The 20,043-nt window shown below is 28.2% G+C and overlaps 1 protein-coding gene across 1 annotated transcript in view; it reads left to right on the forward strand.

Annotated features, from left to right (window-relative positions):
- LOC134714730 (ectonucleoside triphosphate diphosphohydrolase 7-like) overlaps window positions 1–19,609 on the forward strand; it is a 34,241-nt gene extending 14,632 nt beyond the window's left edge. Inside the window, exons 5-10 of the mRNA XM_063576232.1 lie at window positions 2,465–2,598; window positions 3,023–3,228; window positions 3,544–3,868; window positions 5,432–5,514; window positions 5,923–6,084; window positions 14,574–19,609. Coding sequence (XP_063432302.1) covers window positions 2,465–2,598; window positions 3,023–3,228; window positions 3,544–3,868; window positions 5,432–5,514; window positions 5,923–6,084; window positions 14,574–14,823 — 1,160 coding nt within the window. The 3' untranslated portion in view covers window positions 14,824–19,609. The remainder of the gene's footprint in view (window positions 1–2,464; window positions 2,599–3,022; window positions 3,229–3,543; window positions 3,869–5,431; window positions 5,515–5,922; window positions 6,085–14,573) is intronic.
- The last annotated feature ends 434 nt before the right edge of the window (window positions 19,610–20,043 follow it).

The raw sequence follows: 20,043 nt of genomic DNA on the forward strand, positions 1-20,043 counted from the left end.
GTGTTTTTTCTGTTGCTGATAAAGTCCTTTTAAATAATGAAAAATAAAATCAGCAAGTCACCGTCTAGTTAAGACAAAAAATTCATCATTAAAATTAATGAGCATTTTTTCAAAAAGGGAGATAACTCTGTCTTTTACACATTTTTCTTATTTTGAGACCATATATAAACAGACCTGGTTATTAAAACTTGTTATAAATTCTATACAATGTAAGACATTACATTCACCCTGTGGTTAAAGTTTTTAAAATTTAAATAACTTTCTTAAACTATCCTGGGTTTGTACCAAACTTGGACAGAAACTTAATTATGATCATAAAATAGTATCCAGAGGTAAATTTTGTAAAAAAATAAATCCTTTTTTTTCCGTATTTTACTCTTAAGATGGATGGGTAGTATAAATATCTAATATAGGATTTGGCTAATTTTTTTAATAGATGAACTTTATCATATGTTAAGTGGGAAATACAAATAAAAAAATGAGTTCACCGTCGAGTTAAATTTTGTTGAAAGGTTCAATTTTATTGGTTTTCCTTCATGATTACTATAGAAATGATAGGGAAATGAATGCATAACTACCTCTTTGGGAGAATTTCTCATGAAACCTAATATAAGATTTTGTAATGTTTGTGTTTTTTCTGTTGCTGATAAAGTCCTTTTAAATAATGAAAAATAAAATCAGCAAGTCACCGTCTAGTTAAGACAAAAAATTCATCATTAAAATTAATGAGCATTTTTTCAAAAAGGGAGATAACTCTGTCTTTTACACATTTTTCTTATTTTGAGACCATATATAAACAGACCTGGTTATTAAAACTTGTTATAAATTCTATACAATGTAAGACTATATATTATATTGATAACATTTCCAAACAATTGCAGTTGGTTTGCATATCTTGTGTTTATCTAATTTCGCCGGCATGAACATGCCATTACCACAAAACGGAAGTGCATTTGCAACAATGGAAATAGCAATAACAAATTTTATAAAAATTCTAGAATTACAGTTTTCAATAATAACATTCTTTTTACAATATATTTAAATCAAATAGACTATTAATAATAATCAATATTAATTATCACTGACAATTACGACAATAGGATGACTTGCGATATCGATGCGCAACTTCCTGCGCAGTTGGCGCAAAAATCTGAACCCACTAGCACCCTTAAATGGACTTAGATTTTCTTTCAGTTAACCATACACACATGTACAGTCTGCAGTTGTTTTTAAAACATTTATTAGATTTATAAGCAATCCTGGATTTTAACCAAACTTGGACAGAAGCTTCTTACAATCAGAAGATTGTATCAAGAGGAATATTTTTATTGAGTTTTTTCCTCATTTTTGTTGAGCCTGCGATGTACAGCAAAAGTAGGCGAGACACTGGGTTCCGCGGAACCCTTACAAATTTTTTAATTGACAAATATTATGTTGATAAGTATAAATGCATAGATGTAATCATGATTATTCTTCTTATTACCCTGTAAAAGGAATCGACAGGTTAAACTTTATGTTAATCAGTCACTTACCATATAAAGTCTTACTTGTGACATTGATAATATATTTCCAAATATTCATGCAATAACCCTTTTATTGTAAAGCAATATAATATTTGAAAGTAAAAATTGGTTTAAACTAAGATTTTGTATTTGATGACAAACATGTACCAAAACAAATTTTACATGAAGCATTTTACAATAACGTTGCATGTAAAAGCCCGTGATGTTTAGCGCGGAGAATAACGCTTTCTCAGGTGAATATGCTTTTTTATTCAAAATCCAATCCATATATGGAATAAAAGAATTTATTGCATGCTAACTTTTGGTTACTTTCTGTGGGAAATATTATATTGCTAAATATGCAATAAAATTTTATATTGTGAGACTATATTTAGTTATTCTATACAGGATATTTTGAAAAGCGTTAATAGAAGTGGAGTACTTCTGTTATATTTTAACATTAAACATATGAATTCAGAGAGAAATCAAATTCAATAAACACTTCATAAATATATATATTGATAGTATATTTAATAAACTATTATTTTATAATGCCTTTGTGGTTTATGAATAACTATTTGGTGTCACAGATATCTCAAAAAGAGATTTTGTATGAAAAGCAATCATTAAGTTTGTGTTTTATTTTAGAGATAATATCTATAATTTGAGTCATCAAAATATTCAGGAACAATTTGTAATCATCTTACTCAAATTGGAATCATTTGTTTCCACAAAAAAGTAAAAATTAATAATTGAAATCTAGTATTTTATTTGTTGATAAATATATTTTTATGTAAGAAAATTTTAACAGAGGTGAATTAGTTAAATTAAGTTGGTGTACATAAAAAGCTCTGTATCCTCGATTTTAAGATGCTTGATTGATGCCAGTATTCCAAACAAGATTAAGCTTCATGGTAAAATGGATTTTAATAGAAATTAAGCTCTTATACAATTTTTTTCAGAACATCCATTAGTTTGGGTGGAATCCCTTAAGAATGAAGATTCGTCTGTTCGTCCACACATGCGACGGAGAACAGTTGGTATGTTAGATATGGGAGGTGGATCTTTCCAGATTGCTTTTGAAGTCACAGGAAAGGTAACGTGATACAGAAAACATTTGGAATTCAAGCTTCAATAATTTATAATATAAAAAAGAAGATGTGGTGTGATTGCCAATGAGACAAATATCCACAAAAGACCAAGTATACTTTAGCCAATAGCAGTGCTTTCTGATTTCAGACCCTGGTTTTGTCATAGCAATAAATGCATCAACAAATTTGAAGGAAAACATTTCATTGATTGAAGTCAAAATTATCAAAATTGAAATCAAAGTAGAACAGATAATTTTCTTACCTTTGTAAGTGAATTGTGAACAAAACAATCTGTGTTTCAGACAATTTGCATCAAATCTTACAGAACTTAAATGCCTATTATCTGTTTTTATTAATTATAGAAATAAAATAACAAGAATTTAGCTAATGTTGTGAACTGTATTTGGTTTCAACTTTTATTTACATCAGGATTCATCTATACCAAAGCACAGAATAGCTGAGTTTAACCTTGGATGTCAGAATAATGACCTTGACCATACCTATAAAGTGTATGTAACCACTTTCCTGGGATTTGGTGCTAATGAAGCTGAAGAGCGATATGAACAGATGTTGGTCAACAAAGCTAGTCTTAGCATACAGAAAGAACATGAAGATTTAGTGAAGATTAATAAAAGGTGATTCTTTTATGGCCATATTTGAAAAAAAATAGTTTCATTATCGTCTCTTCATATAATCTTGATACAGAAGAATTTAACATTGTGATTAGTAAAACAAGACACCATAATTGTTATTTCATTGTCTTTAAAAATGGCATCCATGCAAAACATTTATTTGTGTGCAGAAGTATTTTCTAATTGAGACTGTCTCATGCTTTCAAAACTTTTGGTCTTGATGCACACTGAAATCAGTAACATATTTTAAAACTACATGTTCATTTTATTATTACAAGTTTGTTTTTGATGAAATGGTTTTTTTTCTTTGTATTTCAGTGAAGGTATTCATCCATTCCACCATCACAGAAAAGTTATAATAAAAGATCCATGTCTGCCAGAAGATCTGTCATATGAAATAAAGAAAGGCTATGTACTGGAAGGGGCAGGTAACTACTCAGCCTGCCAGCATTCCCTCACACCTCTCCTGAATAGGTCAAGGTTATGTGAGCAGGATTCCTGTTCAATGAATGGTGTACACCAACCAGAGATTATTTTTAGAAACAGTGAATTTTACGGGTTTTCAGAATTCTGGTATACCATGCAGGATGTGTTTAGGATTGGTGGCCTCTATTACAGCAAGAGGTTTGAGGAAGAGGCCAAGGTATGTAGTATACTGTGGATTCATTTATTTTCCTGGGTGCCAATTTTCGTGGATTGAGGTAAACTGACATAATCGTGGATACTGAATTTCGTGGTTTTGACAATGTCTGCATATATTCCTCAAGATAATTTGATTTCGTTGAATATTTAAATTCTTGGTTTTCCTGTTCCCACGAAATCCACGAAAATTGGTATCCAACGAATATTAATGAATCCACAGTAAATAGATAAAAGGTTTTTTTTTTTTAAAGTTTGATGCCTATCTTAGAGGCAAAATGTTTTTTTAGTCTTAGTGTCTGTTTGTCCATTGGTTAGTTCATTCATACATCGATTTCTGTTCAATCTTTTATCTGTTCAGCTTCAAGTTTTTATCAAGGTGTTTCTGTGGACACATTCTTGTTTTATGAATGTTTTAAAATATTGATAGTATATATAAAAGATATCATTATTTGTTTGGAAATAGAAAATTGCAAGATCTATGTATTTGAAAAAAAGAATACAGGTAATAATAAGTTATGTATAGAGAAAATGTTCTGAATACTACAATAACCTCTCATCTATAAAAATAAAACTACACAAAAATTAGCGACCCTTATTTCATTTCTAAATAGGAGATAAAAACTTATATTAAATGAAACTTATCTTTTACTTAACAGTTGTATGTAAAAATTATATTTCATTACTGTATAAACAGAAACAAATATTTGTTGAACCTTATTCTTAATAGATATTATTGCGAACCCTATTGAACCTTTCTATAGATTCACCTGCAAGTTACCTGTCCATTTAAACTTTTGGCAGTTCTATTATCCCATCTAACAAATACAACAGGTATTGTTCTCTGTTTAGTTTATTCACTCAGACCTTTAAATTTCTTCTAAGAGAAATATATCACTTATTGATTAATCTACCTTAGTAAAAAAATTATCTGCTAAATTGATAGAAATTACATGTTTCACATAAAAAAAAATGACTGTGATTTCGTGTTTATTCAACATTTATAATATTTTTTTCAATATGTTCAAAATAAATAATAACTTGATCATAAACAGTTTGTTTTTAAAATAAAAAGTATTGTTCGTATGAAAATTTGCATTTTTTAGTTTTTGTTTAGTTATAGAATACTTTTAAGAAGGCCTTAATATGTAAACATTAACATTTTTAGGTTTTTTTTTATCATTTTTTTTTTTGGAAATAGGAATAATGTTAATTTTTTTTAGGAATCAACTTTTATTAATGTTTGAATCAGTGTTTACATTCAACAGATTAAAAATATAATACATTCAAGCTCATATACAGTTTTTTATAAATAGTACACATGTTATTTCCATCTAATTTAGCAGATAAATTTTTTACTCAGGTAGATTAATCAATGAGTGATAGATTTCTCTTAGAAGAAAATTAAAGGTCCTGGTGAATAAACTATACAGAGAACAATACCTGTTGTATTTGTTAGATGGGACAATAGAACTGCCAAAAGTTTAAATGGACAGGTAACTTGCAGGTGAATCTATAGAAAGGTTCAATAGGGTTCGCTATAACATGCTTTCTCTTTTGATAACAGAGGTTTTGCAGTACAAACTGGATGACATTACAGTCATGGTATGAGCAAAAACTGTTTCCTCAAGCTGACGAGAAACGATTCAGGTAAGAGGATGATAGGAATATTAATTAACTGGTCTGTCTCGTCTAAAAGTGAACAAAGTGTTTGTTTAAAATAATTTTACGGAAATTATTCACCTCAAAAGGAAAACAAAATGTGGTTTACATTCACCAAAGTAATGAGATGCGAAAGTAAAATGTTATTTATCGCAACCTTAGACTTTGACTTATTTTTATCTTTAAGACTAATTTATCTTGAAAACAAGTTTATAGACCCTCTTTTTTAAAATGACATAGGGTTAGATTAGTATGAAGATTTTTGTACTAATTTTCTTAAATTAGATTAAAAAATGGCAGTTGTATTCAATACAGAATGCTACAAGGAAAACTCTGTTAAGACATTGAATGACATAATGTTTAAGTATTTTTGTGATGTTTTTTCTTTTTACACAGACAACAATGTTTTAAAGCATCATGGATTACTACAGTATTACATGAAGGATTAAAGTTTCCTAAAAGTTACCACAGTTTACGATCTGTACAGTATATACAAAACAAAGAAGTACAATGGACACTAGGTGCTCTTCTACACAGAACCCGTTATCTACCTCTCAGGTATATTGAAACAGCGTTCTTTTGAGACTGTCTTTTGTCTTGATATGTTGGAAATGGAAAAAAATAGGGTGTTAAGCAAAAAAAAAGAATTGATTACAAAAAAATGGTCTTTAAAGTAAAATAAGAAATGTGTTAGAAACATTATTTCGTAAAACATTGAAGATAATTGAGATTTTTAACTGGTGACCTGACTGAGTATATTTTTTTAAACAATTTGAATGGAGGGATATACTGGATTTAGTAACAGATTTTGATTAACAAGAATTGACATTTATTTATGCTATGAGTTATGCTCTTTTGTTATTTTAACCTTTATCCAATGCTATCATAATGAAAAAAATCAGGTAAACAAAACAAGCATGTCAAATAATGAGAAAAAAAGGTCACAGAATAAGTTAGCATAATTTGTTGGTGAATTCTAACACTTTTTAAAAATTGATAGAAGGTTCAGTTTCAGCTGATTCAAAGACAAGAAAATAATTGACATTCATGAAGCATTAACAATGACTACAAACCCATATCAGGAGAATGAAAATACATGTATATACTACAAAAAGACGGAGTGAAACAATTGAAAAATACATGTATATACTACAAAAAGACGGAGTGAAACAATTGAAAAATACATGTATATACTACTAAAAGACGGAGTGAAACAATTGAAAAATACATGTATATACTACAAAAAGACGGAGTGAAACAATTGAAAAATACATGTATATACTACTAAAAGACAGAGTGAAACAATTGAAAAATACATGTATATACTACTAAAAGACGGAGTGAAACAATTGAAAAATACATGTATATACTACTAAAAGACAGAGTGAAACAATTGAAAAATACATGTCTATACTACTAAAAGACAGAGTGAAACAATTGAAAAATACATGTCTATACTACTAAAAGAAAAGACGGAGTGAAACAATTGAAAAATACATGTATATACTACTAAAAGACGGAGTGAAACAATTGAAAAATACATGTATATACTACTAAAAGACAGAGTGAAACAATTGAAAAATACATGTATATACTACTAAAAGACAGAGTGAAACAATTGAAAAATACATGTATATACTACTAAAAGACGGAGTGAAACAATTGAAAAATACATGTATATACTACTAAAAGACGGAGTGAAACAATTGAAAAATACATGTATATACTACTAAAAGACGGAGTGAAACAATTGAAAAATACATGTATATACTACTAAAAGACGGAGTGAAACAATTGAAAAATACATGTATATACTACTAAAAGACGGAGTGAAACAATTAAAAAATACATGTATATACTACTAAAAGACGGAGTGAAACAATTAAAAAATACATGTCTATACTACTAAAAGACAGAGTGAAACAATTGAAAAATACATGTCTATACTACTAAAAGACAGAGTGAAACAATTGAAAAATACATGTATATACTACTAAAAGACGGAGTGAAACAATTGAAAAATACATGTATATACTACTAAAAGACAGAGTGAAACAATTGAAAAATACATGTTTATACTACTAAAAGACAGAGTGAAACAATTGAAAAATACATGTCTATACTACTAAAAGACGGAGTGAAACAATTGAAAAATACATGTATATACTACTAAAAGACAGAATGAAACAATTGAAAAATACATGTATATACTACTAAAAGACAGAGTGAAACAATTGAAAAATACATGTCTATACATGTCTATACTACTAAAAGATGGAGTGAAACAATTGAAAAATACATGTCTATACTACTAAAAGATGGAGTGAAACAATTGAAAAATACATGTCTATACTACTAAAAGACAGAGTGAAACAATTGAAAAATACATGTATATACTACTAAAAGACAGAGTGAAACAATTGAAAAATACATGTCTATACTACTAAAAGATGGAGTGAAACAATTGAAAAATACATGTCTATACTACTAAAAGATGGAGTGAAACAATTGAAAAATACATGTATATACTACTAAAAGACGGAGTGAAACAATTGAAAAATACATGTATATACTACTAAAAGATGGAGTGAAACAATTGAAAAATACATGTCTATACTACTAAAAGATGGAGTGAAACAATTGAAAAATACATGTCTATACTACTAAAAGATGGAGTGAAACAATTGAAAAATACATGTCTATACTACTAAAAGATGGAGTGAAACAATTGAAAAATACATGTCTATACTACTAAAAGACAGAGTGAAACAATTGAAAAATACATGTATATACTACTAAAAGACAGAGTGAAACAATTGAAAAATACATGTATATACTACTAAAAGATGGAGTGAAACAATTGAAAAATACATGTATATACTACTAAAAGACAGAGTGAAACAATTGAAAAATACATGTCTATACTACTAAAAGACAGAGTGAAACAATTGAAAAATACATGTCTATACTACTAAAAGATGGAGTGAAACAATTGAAAAATACATGTATATACTACTAAAAGACAGAGTGAAACAATTGAAAAATACATGTATATACTACTAAAAGACAGAGTGAAACAATTGAAAAATACATGTCTATACTACTAAAAGATGGAGTGAATTAATTGAAAAATACATGTATATACTACTAAAAGACAGAGTGAAACAATTGAAAAATACATGTATATACTACTAAAAGACAGAGTGAAACAATTGAAAAATACATGTATATACTACTAAAAGACGGAGTGAAACAATTGAAAAATACATGTATATACTACTAAAAGATGGAGTGAAACAATTGAAAAATACATGTCTATACTACTAAAAGATGGAGTGAAACAATTGAAAAATACATGTCTATACTACTAAAAGACAGAGTGAAACAATTGAAAAATACATGTATATACTACTAAAAGACGGAGTGAAACAATTGAAAAATACATGTCTATACTACTAAAAGACGGAGTGAAACAATTGAAAAATACATGTATATACTACTAAAAGACAGAGTGAAACAATTGAAAAATACATGTCTATACTACTAAAAGACGGAGTGAAACAATTGAAAAATACATGTATATACTACTAAAAGATGGAGTGAAACAATTGAAAAATACATGTCTATACTACTAAAAGATGGAGTGAAACAATTGAAAAATACATGTATATACTACTAAAAGATGGAGTGAAACAATTGAAAAATACATGTATATACTACTAAAAGACAGAGTGAAACAATTGAAAAATACATGTATATACTACTAAAAGACAGAGTGAAACAATTGAAAAATACATGTATATACTACTAAAAGACAGAGTGAAACAATTGAAAAATACATGTATATACTACTAAAAGACAGAGTGAAACAATTGAAAAATACATGTATATACTACTAAAAGACAGAGTGAAACAATTGAAAAATACATGTCTATACTACTAAAAGACAGAGTGAAACAATTGAAAAATACATGTATATACTACTAAAAGATGGAGTGAATGAAACAATTGAAAAATACATGTCTATACTTCTAAAAGATGGAGTGAAACAATTGAAAAATACATGTCTATACTACTAAAAGATGGAGTGAAACAATTGAAAAATACATGTCTATACTACTAAAAGATGGAGTGAAACAATTGAAAAATACATGTCTATACTACTAAAAGACAGAGTGAAACAATTGAAAAATACATGTCTATACTACTAAAAGACAGAGTGAAACAATTGAAAAATACATGTATATACTACTAAAAGATGGAGTGAAACAATTGAAAAATACATGTATATACTACTAAAAGACAGAGTGAAACAATTGAAAAATACATGTCTATACTACTAAAAGATGGAGTGAAACAATTGAAAAATACATGTCTATACTACTAAAAGATGGAGTGAAACAATTGAAAAATACATGTATATACTACTAAAAGACAGAGTGAAACAATTGAAAAATACATGTATATACTACTAAAAGACAGAGTGAAACAATTGAAAAATACATGTCTATACTACTAAAAGATGGAGTGAAACAATTGAAAAATACATGTATATACTACTAAAAGACAGAGTGAAACAATTGAAAAATACATGTATATACTACTAAAAGACAGAGTGAAACAATTGAAAAATACATGTCTATACTACTAAAAGACAGAGTGAAACAATTGAAAAATACATGTATATACTACTAAAAGATGGAGTGAATGAAACAATTGAAAAATACATGTCTATACTTCTAAAAGATGGAGTGAAACAATTGAAAAATACATGTCTATACTACTAAAAGATGGAGTGAAACAATTGAAAAATACATGTATATACTACTAAAAGACAGAGTGAAACAATTGAAAAATACATGTATATACTACTAAAAGACAGAGTGAAACAATTGAAAAATACATGTCTATACTACTAAAAGACAGAGTGAAACAATTGAAAAATACATGTCTATACTACTAAAAGATGGAGTGAATGAAACAATTGAAAAATACATGTCTATACTTCTAAAAGATGGAGTGAATGAAACAATTGAAAAATACATGTCTATACTTCTAAAAGATGGAGTGAAACAATTGAAAAATACATGTCTATACTACTAAAAGATGGAGTGAAACAATTGAAAAATACATGTATATACTACTAAAAGATGGAGTGAAACAATTGAAAAATACATGTATATACTACTAAAAGACAGAGTGAAACAATTGAAAAATACATGTCTATACTACTAAAAGATGGAGTGAAACAATTGAAAAATACATGTATATACTACTAAAAGACAGAGTGAAACAATTGAAAAATAAATGTATATACTACTAAAAGACAGAGTGAAACAATTGAAAAATACATGTCTATACTACTAAAAGATGGAGTGAAACAATTGAAAAATACATGTATATACTACTAAAAGACGGAGTGAAACAATTGAAAAATATATGTATATACTACTAAAAGATGGAGTGAAACAATTGAAAAATACATGTATATACTACTAAAAGACAGAGTGAAACAATTGAAAAATACATGTCTATACTACTAAAAGATGGAGTGAAACAATTGAAAAATACATGTATATACTACTAAAAGACAGAGTGAAACAATTGAAAAATAAATGTATATACTACTAAAAGACAGAGTGAAACAATTGAAAAATACATGTCTATACTACTAAAAGATGGAGTGAAACAATTGAAAAATACATGTCTATACTACTAAAAGACGGAGTGAAACAATTGAAAAATACATGTATATACTACTAAAAGACAGAGTGAAACAATTGAAAAATACATGTCTATACTACTAAAAGACGGAGTGAAACAATTGAAAAATACATGTCTATAATACTAAAAGACAGAGTGAAACAATTGAAAAATACATGTCTATACTACTAAAAGACGGAGTGAAACAATTGAAAAATACATGTATATACTACTAAAAGACGGAGTGAAACAATTGAAAAATACATGTCTATACTACTAAAAGACGGAGTGAAACAATTTAAAAATACATGTCTATACTACTAAAAGACGGAGTGAAACAATTGAAAAATACATGTCTATACTACTAAAAGACGGAGTGAAACAATTGAAAAATACATGTATATACTACTAAAAGACGGAGTGAAACAATTGAAAAATACATGTATATACTACTAAAAGACAGAGTGAAACAATTGAAAAATACATGTATATACTACTAAAAGACGGAGTGAAACAATTGAAAAATACATGTCTATACTACTAAAAGACGGAGTGAAACAATTCAAAAATACATGTCTATACTACTAAAAGACGGAGTGAAACAATTGAAAAATACATGTATATACTACTAAAAGACGGAGTGAAACAATTGAAAAATACATGTATATACTACTAAAAGACGGAGTGAAACATACTAAAAGATGGAGTGAAACAATTGAAAAATACATGTATATACTACTAAAAGACGGAGTGAAACAATTGAAAAATACATGTATATACTACTAAAAGACGGAGTGAAACAATTGAAAAATACATGTATATACTACTAAAAGACGGAGTGAAACAATTGAAAAATACATGTCTATACTACTAAAAGACGGAGTGAAACAATTGAAAAATACATGTCTATACTACTAAAAGACGGAGAGAAACAATTGAAAAATACATGTCTATACTACTAAAAGACGGAGTGAAACAATTGAAAAATACATGTCTATACTACTAAAAGACGGAGTGAAACAATTGAAAAATACATGTCTATACTACTAAAAGACGGAGTGAAACAATTGAAAAATACATGTCTATACTACTAAAAGACGGAGTGAAACAATTGAAAAATACATGTCTATACTACTAAAAGACGGAGTGAAACAATTGAAAAATACATGTCTATACTACTAAAAGACGGAGTGAAACAATTGAAAAATACATGTCTATACTACTAAAAGACGGAGTGAAACAATTGAAAAATACATGTATATACTACTAAAAGACGGAGTGAAACAATTGAAAAATACATGTATATACTACTAAAAGACAGAGTGAAACAATTGAAAAATACATGTATATACTACTAAAAGACGGAGTGAAACAATTGAAAAATACATGTATATACTACTAAAAGACGGAGTGAAACAATTGAAAAATACATGTATATACTACTAAAAGACGGAGTGAAACAATTGAAAAAAACATGTATATACTACTAAAAGACGGAGTGAAACAATTGAAAAAAACATGTATATACTACTAAAAGACGGAGTGAATACTAAAAGATGGAGTGAAACAATTGAAAAATACATGTCTATACTACTAAAAGATGGAGTGAAACAATTGAAAAATACATGTATATACTACTTAAAGATGGAGTGAAACAATTGAAAAATACATGTATATACTACTAAAAGATGGAGTGAAACAATTGAAAAATACATGTATATACTACTAAAAGACAGAGTGAAACAATTGAAAAATACATGTATATACTACTAAAAGACAGAGTGAAACAATTGAAAAATACATGTATATACTACTAAAAGACAGAGTGAAACAATTGAAAAATACATGTATATACTACTAAAAGATGGAGTGAAACAATTGAAAAATACATGTATATACTACTAAAAGATGGAGTGAAACAATTGAAAAATACATGTATACACTACTAAAAGATGGAGTGAAACAATTGAAAAATACATGTATATACTACTAAAAGATGGAGTGAAACAATTGAAAAATACATGTATATACTACTAAAAGACAGAGTGAAACAATTGAAAAATACATGTCTATACTACTAAAAGACAGAGTGAAACAATTGAAAAATACATGTCTATACTACTAAAAGATGGAGTGAAACAATTGGAAAATACATGTAGATACTACTAAAAGATGGAGTGAAACAATTGGAAAATACATGTATATACTACTAAAAGATGGAGTGAAACAATTGGAAAATACATGTATATACTACTAAAAGATGGAGTGAAACAATTGGAAAATACATGTATATACTACTAAAAGACGGAGTGAAACAATTGGAAAATACATGTCTATACTACTAAAAGATGGAGTGAAACAATTGGAAAATACATGTATATACTACTAAAAGATGGAGTGAAACAATTGGAAAATACATGTATATACTACTAAAAGATGGAGTGAAACAATTGGAAAATACATGTATATACTACTAAAAGACGGAGTGAAACAATTGGAAAATACATGTATATACTACTAAAAGATGGAGTGAAACAATTGGAAAATACATGTATATACTACTAAAAGATGGAGTGAAACAATTGGAAAATACATGTCTATACTACTAAAAGACGGAGTGAAACAATTGAAAAATACATGTCTATACTACTAAAAGACGGAGTGAAACAATTGAAAAATACATGTATATACTACTAAAAGACGGAGTGAAACAATTGGAAAATACATGTATATACTACTAAAAGATGGAGTGAAACAATTGAAAAATACATGTATATACTACTAAAAGACGGAGTGAAACAATTGAAAAATACATGTCTATACTACTAAAAGACGGAGTGAAACAATTGAAAAATACATGTATATACTACTAAAAGACGGAGTGAAACAATTGGAAAATACATGTATATACTACTAAAAGACGGAGTGAAACAATTGGAAAATACATGTATATACTACTAAAAGACGGAGTGAAACAATTGGAAAATACATGTATATACTACTAAAAGACGGAGTGAAACAATTGGAAAATACATGTATATACTACTAAAAGACGGAGTGAAACAATTGGAAAATACATGTATATACTACTAAAAGACGGAGTGAAACAATTGGAAAGATCAATGATCTAACTTTACGTATCAGTCATACAATGTAAGCTTTGGATGATGCTATCCTCAAAAATTTTTTTTTTTTTAAATCAGAATTATTCAATATTGATACCAGAATATAATTGTTATGTTTCAAATGCACAGTGCCTCATTTATTGAAATTATGACATTTTATTTACTCAGTTAAAGAATGATCCTGCTCTGTGGTGTACTATTTAATTCTATATTTTTCAGGGATATAGAGAAAACGTCTCAAACTCAGAAGAAACATATATGGACATTACGGAGAACTATACTCCATAATGAATATCTAATTATACTGTGTTTTATTATCGTAATAACTGCTATCACTTTATATGTAAAAAGGTTAAAGTTGTGTCCAAAAGCTGATCTTTCTAGAGTACCATCAATGTCCTATTTCATGACCGAGGAGGGACAGAACGAACCAGGAGTTAGATATGGAAATGCATACCAGTATCCCTGAAATGAGAAGAAATTCTGGAATGAGGCCATCATACAATCTGTAATGTTACAGAAAGTAAAGTGTTCAAATCATTTTGTGTTCAAAGGATATTTTAAATATCTAATTAGTGACAAATTATATCTGCAAATCCTACTAAATGTTTTGATATCCATTATATTTTGTGAACCATGCATTTATTATGAAGTAAATCACATTTTTTATATCCATAGTTCAATAGGGAAGTAATATAGTAATTAGGTTAAAATATGCAGTGTCATGGTAGTAAGAAAGTTAAAACTGTATTGACCTTCATGTTTCTAGGTTTAACCTTTTATTACATATTGTATACAAACTACATGCATAATGGTTTTAATAGACTTTTATTTCTAATATGAATTTTAATAATATCAACTTTAAACTAGTGCATAGTTTCATAGTTTCCATTGAGAAAATGTATTATGGTCTCATATAGCATATACAACTTTGTTTGTTTATAAGTTATAAGTTTTGGAAAAGGGCCAGCATATTTCAATATATATCCACCAAAAGTATGATTGAATTAGAATGAAGCGTAGAACAGGACAATCTAAATTTTTGGACTGGTTTTTAAACTTTGTGGGTGTTGTGGTTTATAAGATACATGTGGCAGCAATTTAAAGTTAATATTCTGTATTTTAAATTTTAGTTAAATTTTGATGTTCTTGTTCTTGCATGATTGTGTATTTATAGATTATCGTTGATCATCTCAACGAGATTGATTTTCTCGCTTGAGCTGGTACAGCGAAAGTGAGAAAAGCAATCGAGTTGAGATGATCAATGATAATCTGTTTATCGCTATTTTACATATGACGACGTTGTCAATTTCAATGTCAATTTCGCTAGCAACACCCATGGCACTTTAGTTTTTAGCGATAATTTTTCCATATCAAGCGAGAAGCATGATATGAAAATTATCACATAAAAAGATCAAAGGAAAAATGCACAAAATAGCGATAAATCAGATTCTTTGTTAAAGTTAAGATTATTATGGTTCCTCTTAAAACATTGATAAAACATTTACATTATTTATATTAAGGGAACTCTACCAGCACTAAACATAGCCTCATAGGAGGCATTGGTTCAGCAGCTCTTTATTTAATTATCAATATTTGTGAGTAAGATGTTTTAAACTGTCAAATAAGATATAACTCATATATACCATTACAACATTATCCCAGGTTAGGGGAGGCATGTTAGAGTGCCCACTCTTATGTTTAAACCCTCCACATTCTGTATGTGTCTGTTCCAAGTCAGGTGCCTGTAGTTCAGTGTTTGTGTGTGGTTGCTGTCTATCATTTTTTTTTAATAGTGGTGGACATAAATCAAGCAGTTTTTTTTCTGTCTTTAACATTTTGACATGTCAATGCTGTTATAGCTTGCAATATGGTATGGGTTTTGCTCATTGTTGAAGGCTGTACAGTCATATATATAGTTGCTTACATTTATAGCATTTGGTCTCTGGTATATAGTTGTCTCATTGGCATTCATACAGCATGAACTTATTTTTATATTCAGAACACAATTTTAAATTTAAGAAGAGTTATTACCCCTGAATCAGTGTTGCTGCAATAACATATGATCTATTGATAATCAGAAATATGTAAAACAATACATGATGTTATTCAAACCATTTTATAAACAAAGAATTTGTATAGGCTTTCAATCATTTATTAAACTTTAATAATAAATATATATTTAAAAAAAATCATCAAAGATACCAGGCTTGTACTTTTGTTTGTGTATCTTCTTTCAAAGATTCATCAGTGACACTTGGACCAAATATGGTACAAAGCTGAAGAGCATTGAGGACCAAATATTTTTTGAAATACAGCAAGGAAAGAGAGTCACATAAATTTGAACATCTGGGATTTACAAAAACTGTGTTTTTTATAAATTTTAATGTAACAGAAGGCTGTTTATTTGTTCTTTATTTATTTGGTGCAAATTGATTTTTTTTGTATTTATATGAAAGGTGGCATTGTATTTGCTATTGTAATTCAAATTGTATGAATGGTTGACTATAATTGGCTAATTGATGTAACATTGTTTGAACATATGTTATCATATTTTTATAACCTGCATGTAAATAATGTATTTCTAGTCCCACAGTTTCAACAAACATAATATCGGATATGGCATGTTTTTTTTTGTTTCATATATTTATTATAGGGTATTTGTTTATTGATAGGAATATTCCATATTTTTTCTCAAGCACCTGTAGAATAAGCAATAACAGTGATAATTACCAAGAAATTTTGGACAAGAAATTGATCAGAAAATAGTATGTTTTACAGAAGATCTTAAATCCTGTGAAAGTATTATTTGAATACAGGATAAGTACTAATTTTCTTTAAATTTTGTACTTCAACAAAAAGAATAAGTAAATAGTAACATGCTTAATTTCTACTGAGCCATATTGTATTTGTTATAAAACCAGTTTACAGCGATCATCTTGAGTCCCCAACAAACTATATTTTTACAAAACACAGAAATTTATACCCATGATTTCAAAGATTTGTCTTTCTATTAAGTACACAGATATTTATTTTGCGGGTGGTAAGGGTAATGGACAAAAAATGGTCCCTTCCATCATTATCTTACTTGTAAGTAAAAATGAAAGTTGTGTAAAAGCCTTGATGATATGAGAAAAATAAAGTGACACAAAAATGGCAAATTCCTCATGGATATAACTGTTTTCAATGCATTTTGTATATATATTTTAATTAACTTGCCAATTATAAATATGTTGCTATAAGATATGTGTTTGCTTGTAATGACTTTTTCATAGCTTTTGGTTATTATTTATCATCCATTGTTGGCTGTTTAATTTTAACTTACATTGATTTTTTTAAAGGCACTTTGTTAATTGAGTATATGCCAGAATTAGTAATTTCAACTTTTTCATAAACTTGTCTTTGATTTATTTCTATAATACCTTCATTGGTAGTGCATGTATGTTGACGAATATCCAAATAACAGTCTTATTAATAATATCAAAATGATTTCATATTGTAGAACTTAAATGTCAGTATGTACTTAAAATGTATAAATGGAAGTAGAGCTAATGATTTTCTTATTTTATAGATAAGAATATAGGAACAAATTATATACAGCTTCATACATTAAACAATGTAATTTTATCCCAACGAATTCGCTTATGATACAAGAAGCAAGACATTAGTCCTCATTTAACTTTAGGTTCAAACTTATTAGAATAAGTTTACATCACTTGCTCCTTGATTTTTTTATATGTCACCATGTCACAAAAAAAAATCAAGGAGCAATTGATGTGAACTTATTCTAATAAGATTGCTTTAGGTTATGATTGTTTCCCATATTACTTCTAAAATATACAGTAGATTGTTTTTTGTAGAGCTAACATAAAAATCTGTCTATTACACTTAGTCATTTTTAAATGTTTAACTTCATTTATACAGTTACATTTATTCATAATTTTTAAATGTTAGATTAATTTTACCAAAAGGCAGCAACAACAAAAAACACATAAATACCTCTATTCTATATAGATGTAAAATTTGGTATTTAAAATTTAGACCTCTATTTATCTCTGTTGACAGTGTTGGAAGGTTATATCTTATTTCTAAAACATAAAATTAAATATTTACAAACTAAAAATATGAAATTTATATTTTTGTCATCTGGTAAGTCTCTTTAAATAGCTACAAAAGTAGAATCTACATTCAGTTTTTAAAAGTTGAATCTGATATAAAAAAAAAAAAATACATAATTCAGTGAACAAGTGACAAATACTTTTTCCAAATTTTGTATTCTTGTGTTTATCATTAATTTGATGTTTGTCTGGCAGGTATCACTTGTTCTTGACCTCATTATCATGGTTTATTGGTTAATGTAAAGTTTTCATGGTTTGGTCTGTTTCTTGGATACTACAGGCAAAATGTCAACTATATGTGGTGTATGGATTTGTTCAGGTGTACATGTCTGTTGGTAGAATGTATCTGACCATGACTTCCTGGTCATGGATCATTGATAATCCTCTTTTTTTTAAATCTTTAAACATAAAATTAATCTTGGTCAGTAAAGTAGGTTAGACATTTCAACCCACACCTGTAGCTGTGGGATTTGTACAAACCCCCCTTGAAAACAAAAAAGCACGGTTAAAGTCGATGATCTGTTTGAATTGTAACTGTTTTATTCAGGCTTTGCGGGTCCATGTAACACCCCCCCCCCCCCCCCCCCCCTGGAAATTCTTACTACAACTACAACTTACGATCTCTTGTGAACTCTTTAAATAAAAATTATTGTCTAGCATTTGATTTGAAGAACTTATTTGTTTTAATAGTTTTATTGTATTTATTTTATTCTAAGTGGTGAGTGTAAGTCAATTTTTTGATGTAATACAATGAATGGCCATTAGTCTGTTACTATGTAACAACCATCCATGATAATATTGATACAAGTCATAGAACTGTGAAAGGCTTGATATAAATCCTAATCTGATCAGTGGAAAAACTTTTATTTTGAAGTTATATTAACAAGTGTATATGATATGGCTTTCTCAATATAACACACTGTATCAACCCTATACCATTGTTATCTCTTTAGCATTTGGCTTATACTTGTGCCTTGGGTTGATAAGGATGTGATATTGAAAATCTCTATTTGGAAGTTTGTAATTTTAATGACGGTTTATATTAACAAACATGATATTTGATTTGTGATATTTATATTTGTTTGAAATATTTGTTATTTAATATTTTTTGTCTTTTTAATAAATGTTTAAACATTCTTCACTGTTGATTTTATTTTCCATCTCAGATTAGAAATATAAGAGGCATACCAATAGGTTAATGAGAATAAAGGTATAAACTTATTCTATAGCTATTAGCTCAAGTGTTCAAAGCTTGTGCCAGATGTATGGCTGGCTGTCAAATTCTTTAACATTACTAGTCTAAGACTTCAACCTAGAACTTATGGAACTGGCAATATTCTGTTATTGATAGGTCTGTAAATGTCTTTATTTTATTGTCTTGCCTGCAAAGAATTTTCAGTGTGTGAGACATAGCTATATAGGTATGCTTATCAGTTTGCTGATTATTTATATAAATATGGGGATTGCCATTGAGACACATATCCCCCGATCCCAAATGAGAAGGATTAATAAGGAAATCTCTTAGTATTTCATATTCTGGTAATTGAGGCTGAAAAGCAGTTATCTGGAAA

Source organism: Mytilus trossulus, chromosome 4, assembly GCF_036588685.1.
Source record: "Mytilus trossulus isolate FHL-02 chromosome 4, PNRI_Mtr1.1.1.hap1, whole genome shotgun sequence".
In the NCBI taxonomy this organism is placed as follows: domain Eukaryota; kingdom Metazoa; phylum Mollusca; class Bivalvia; order Mytilida; family Mytilidae; genus Mytilus; species Mytilus trossulus.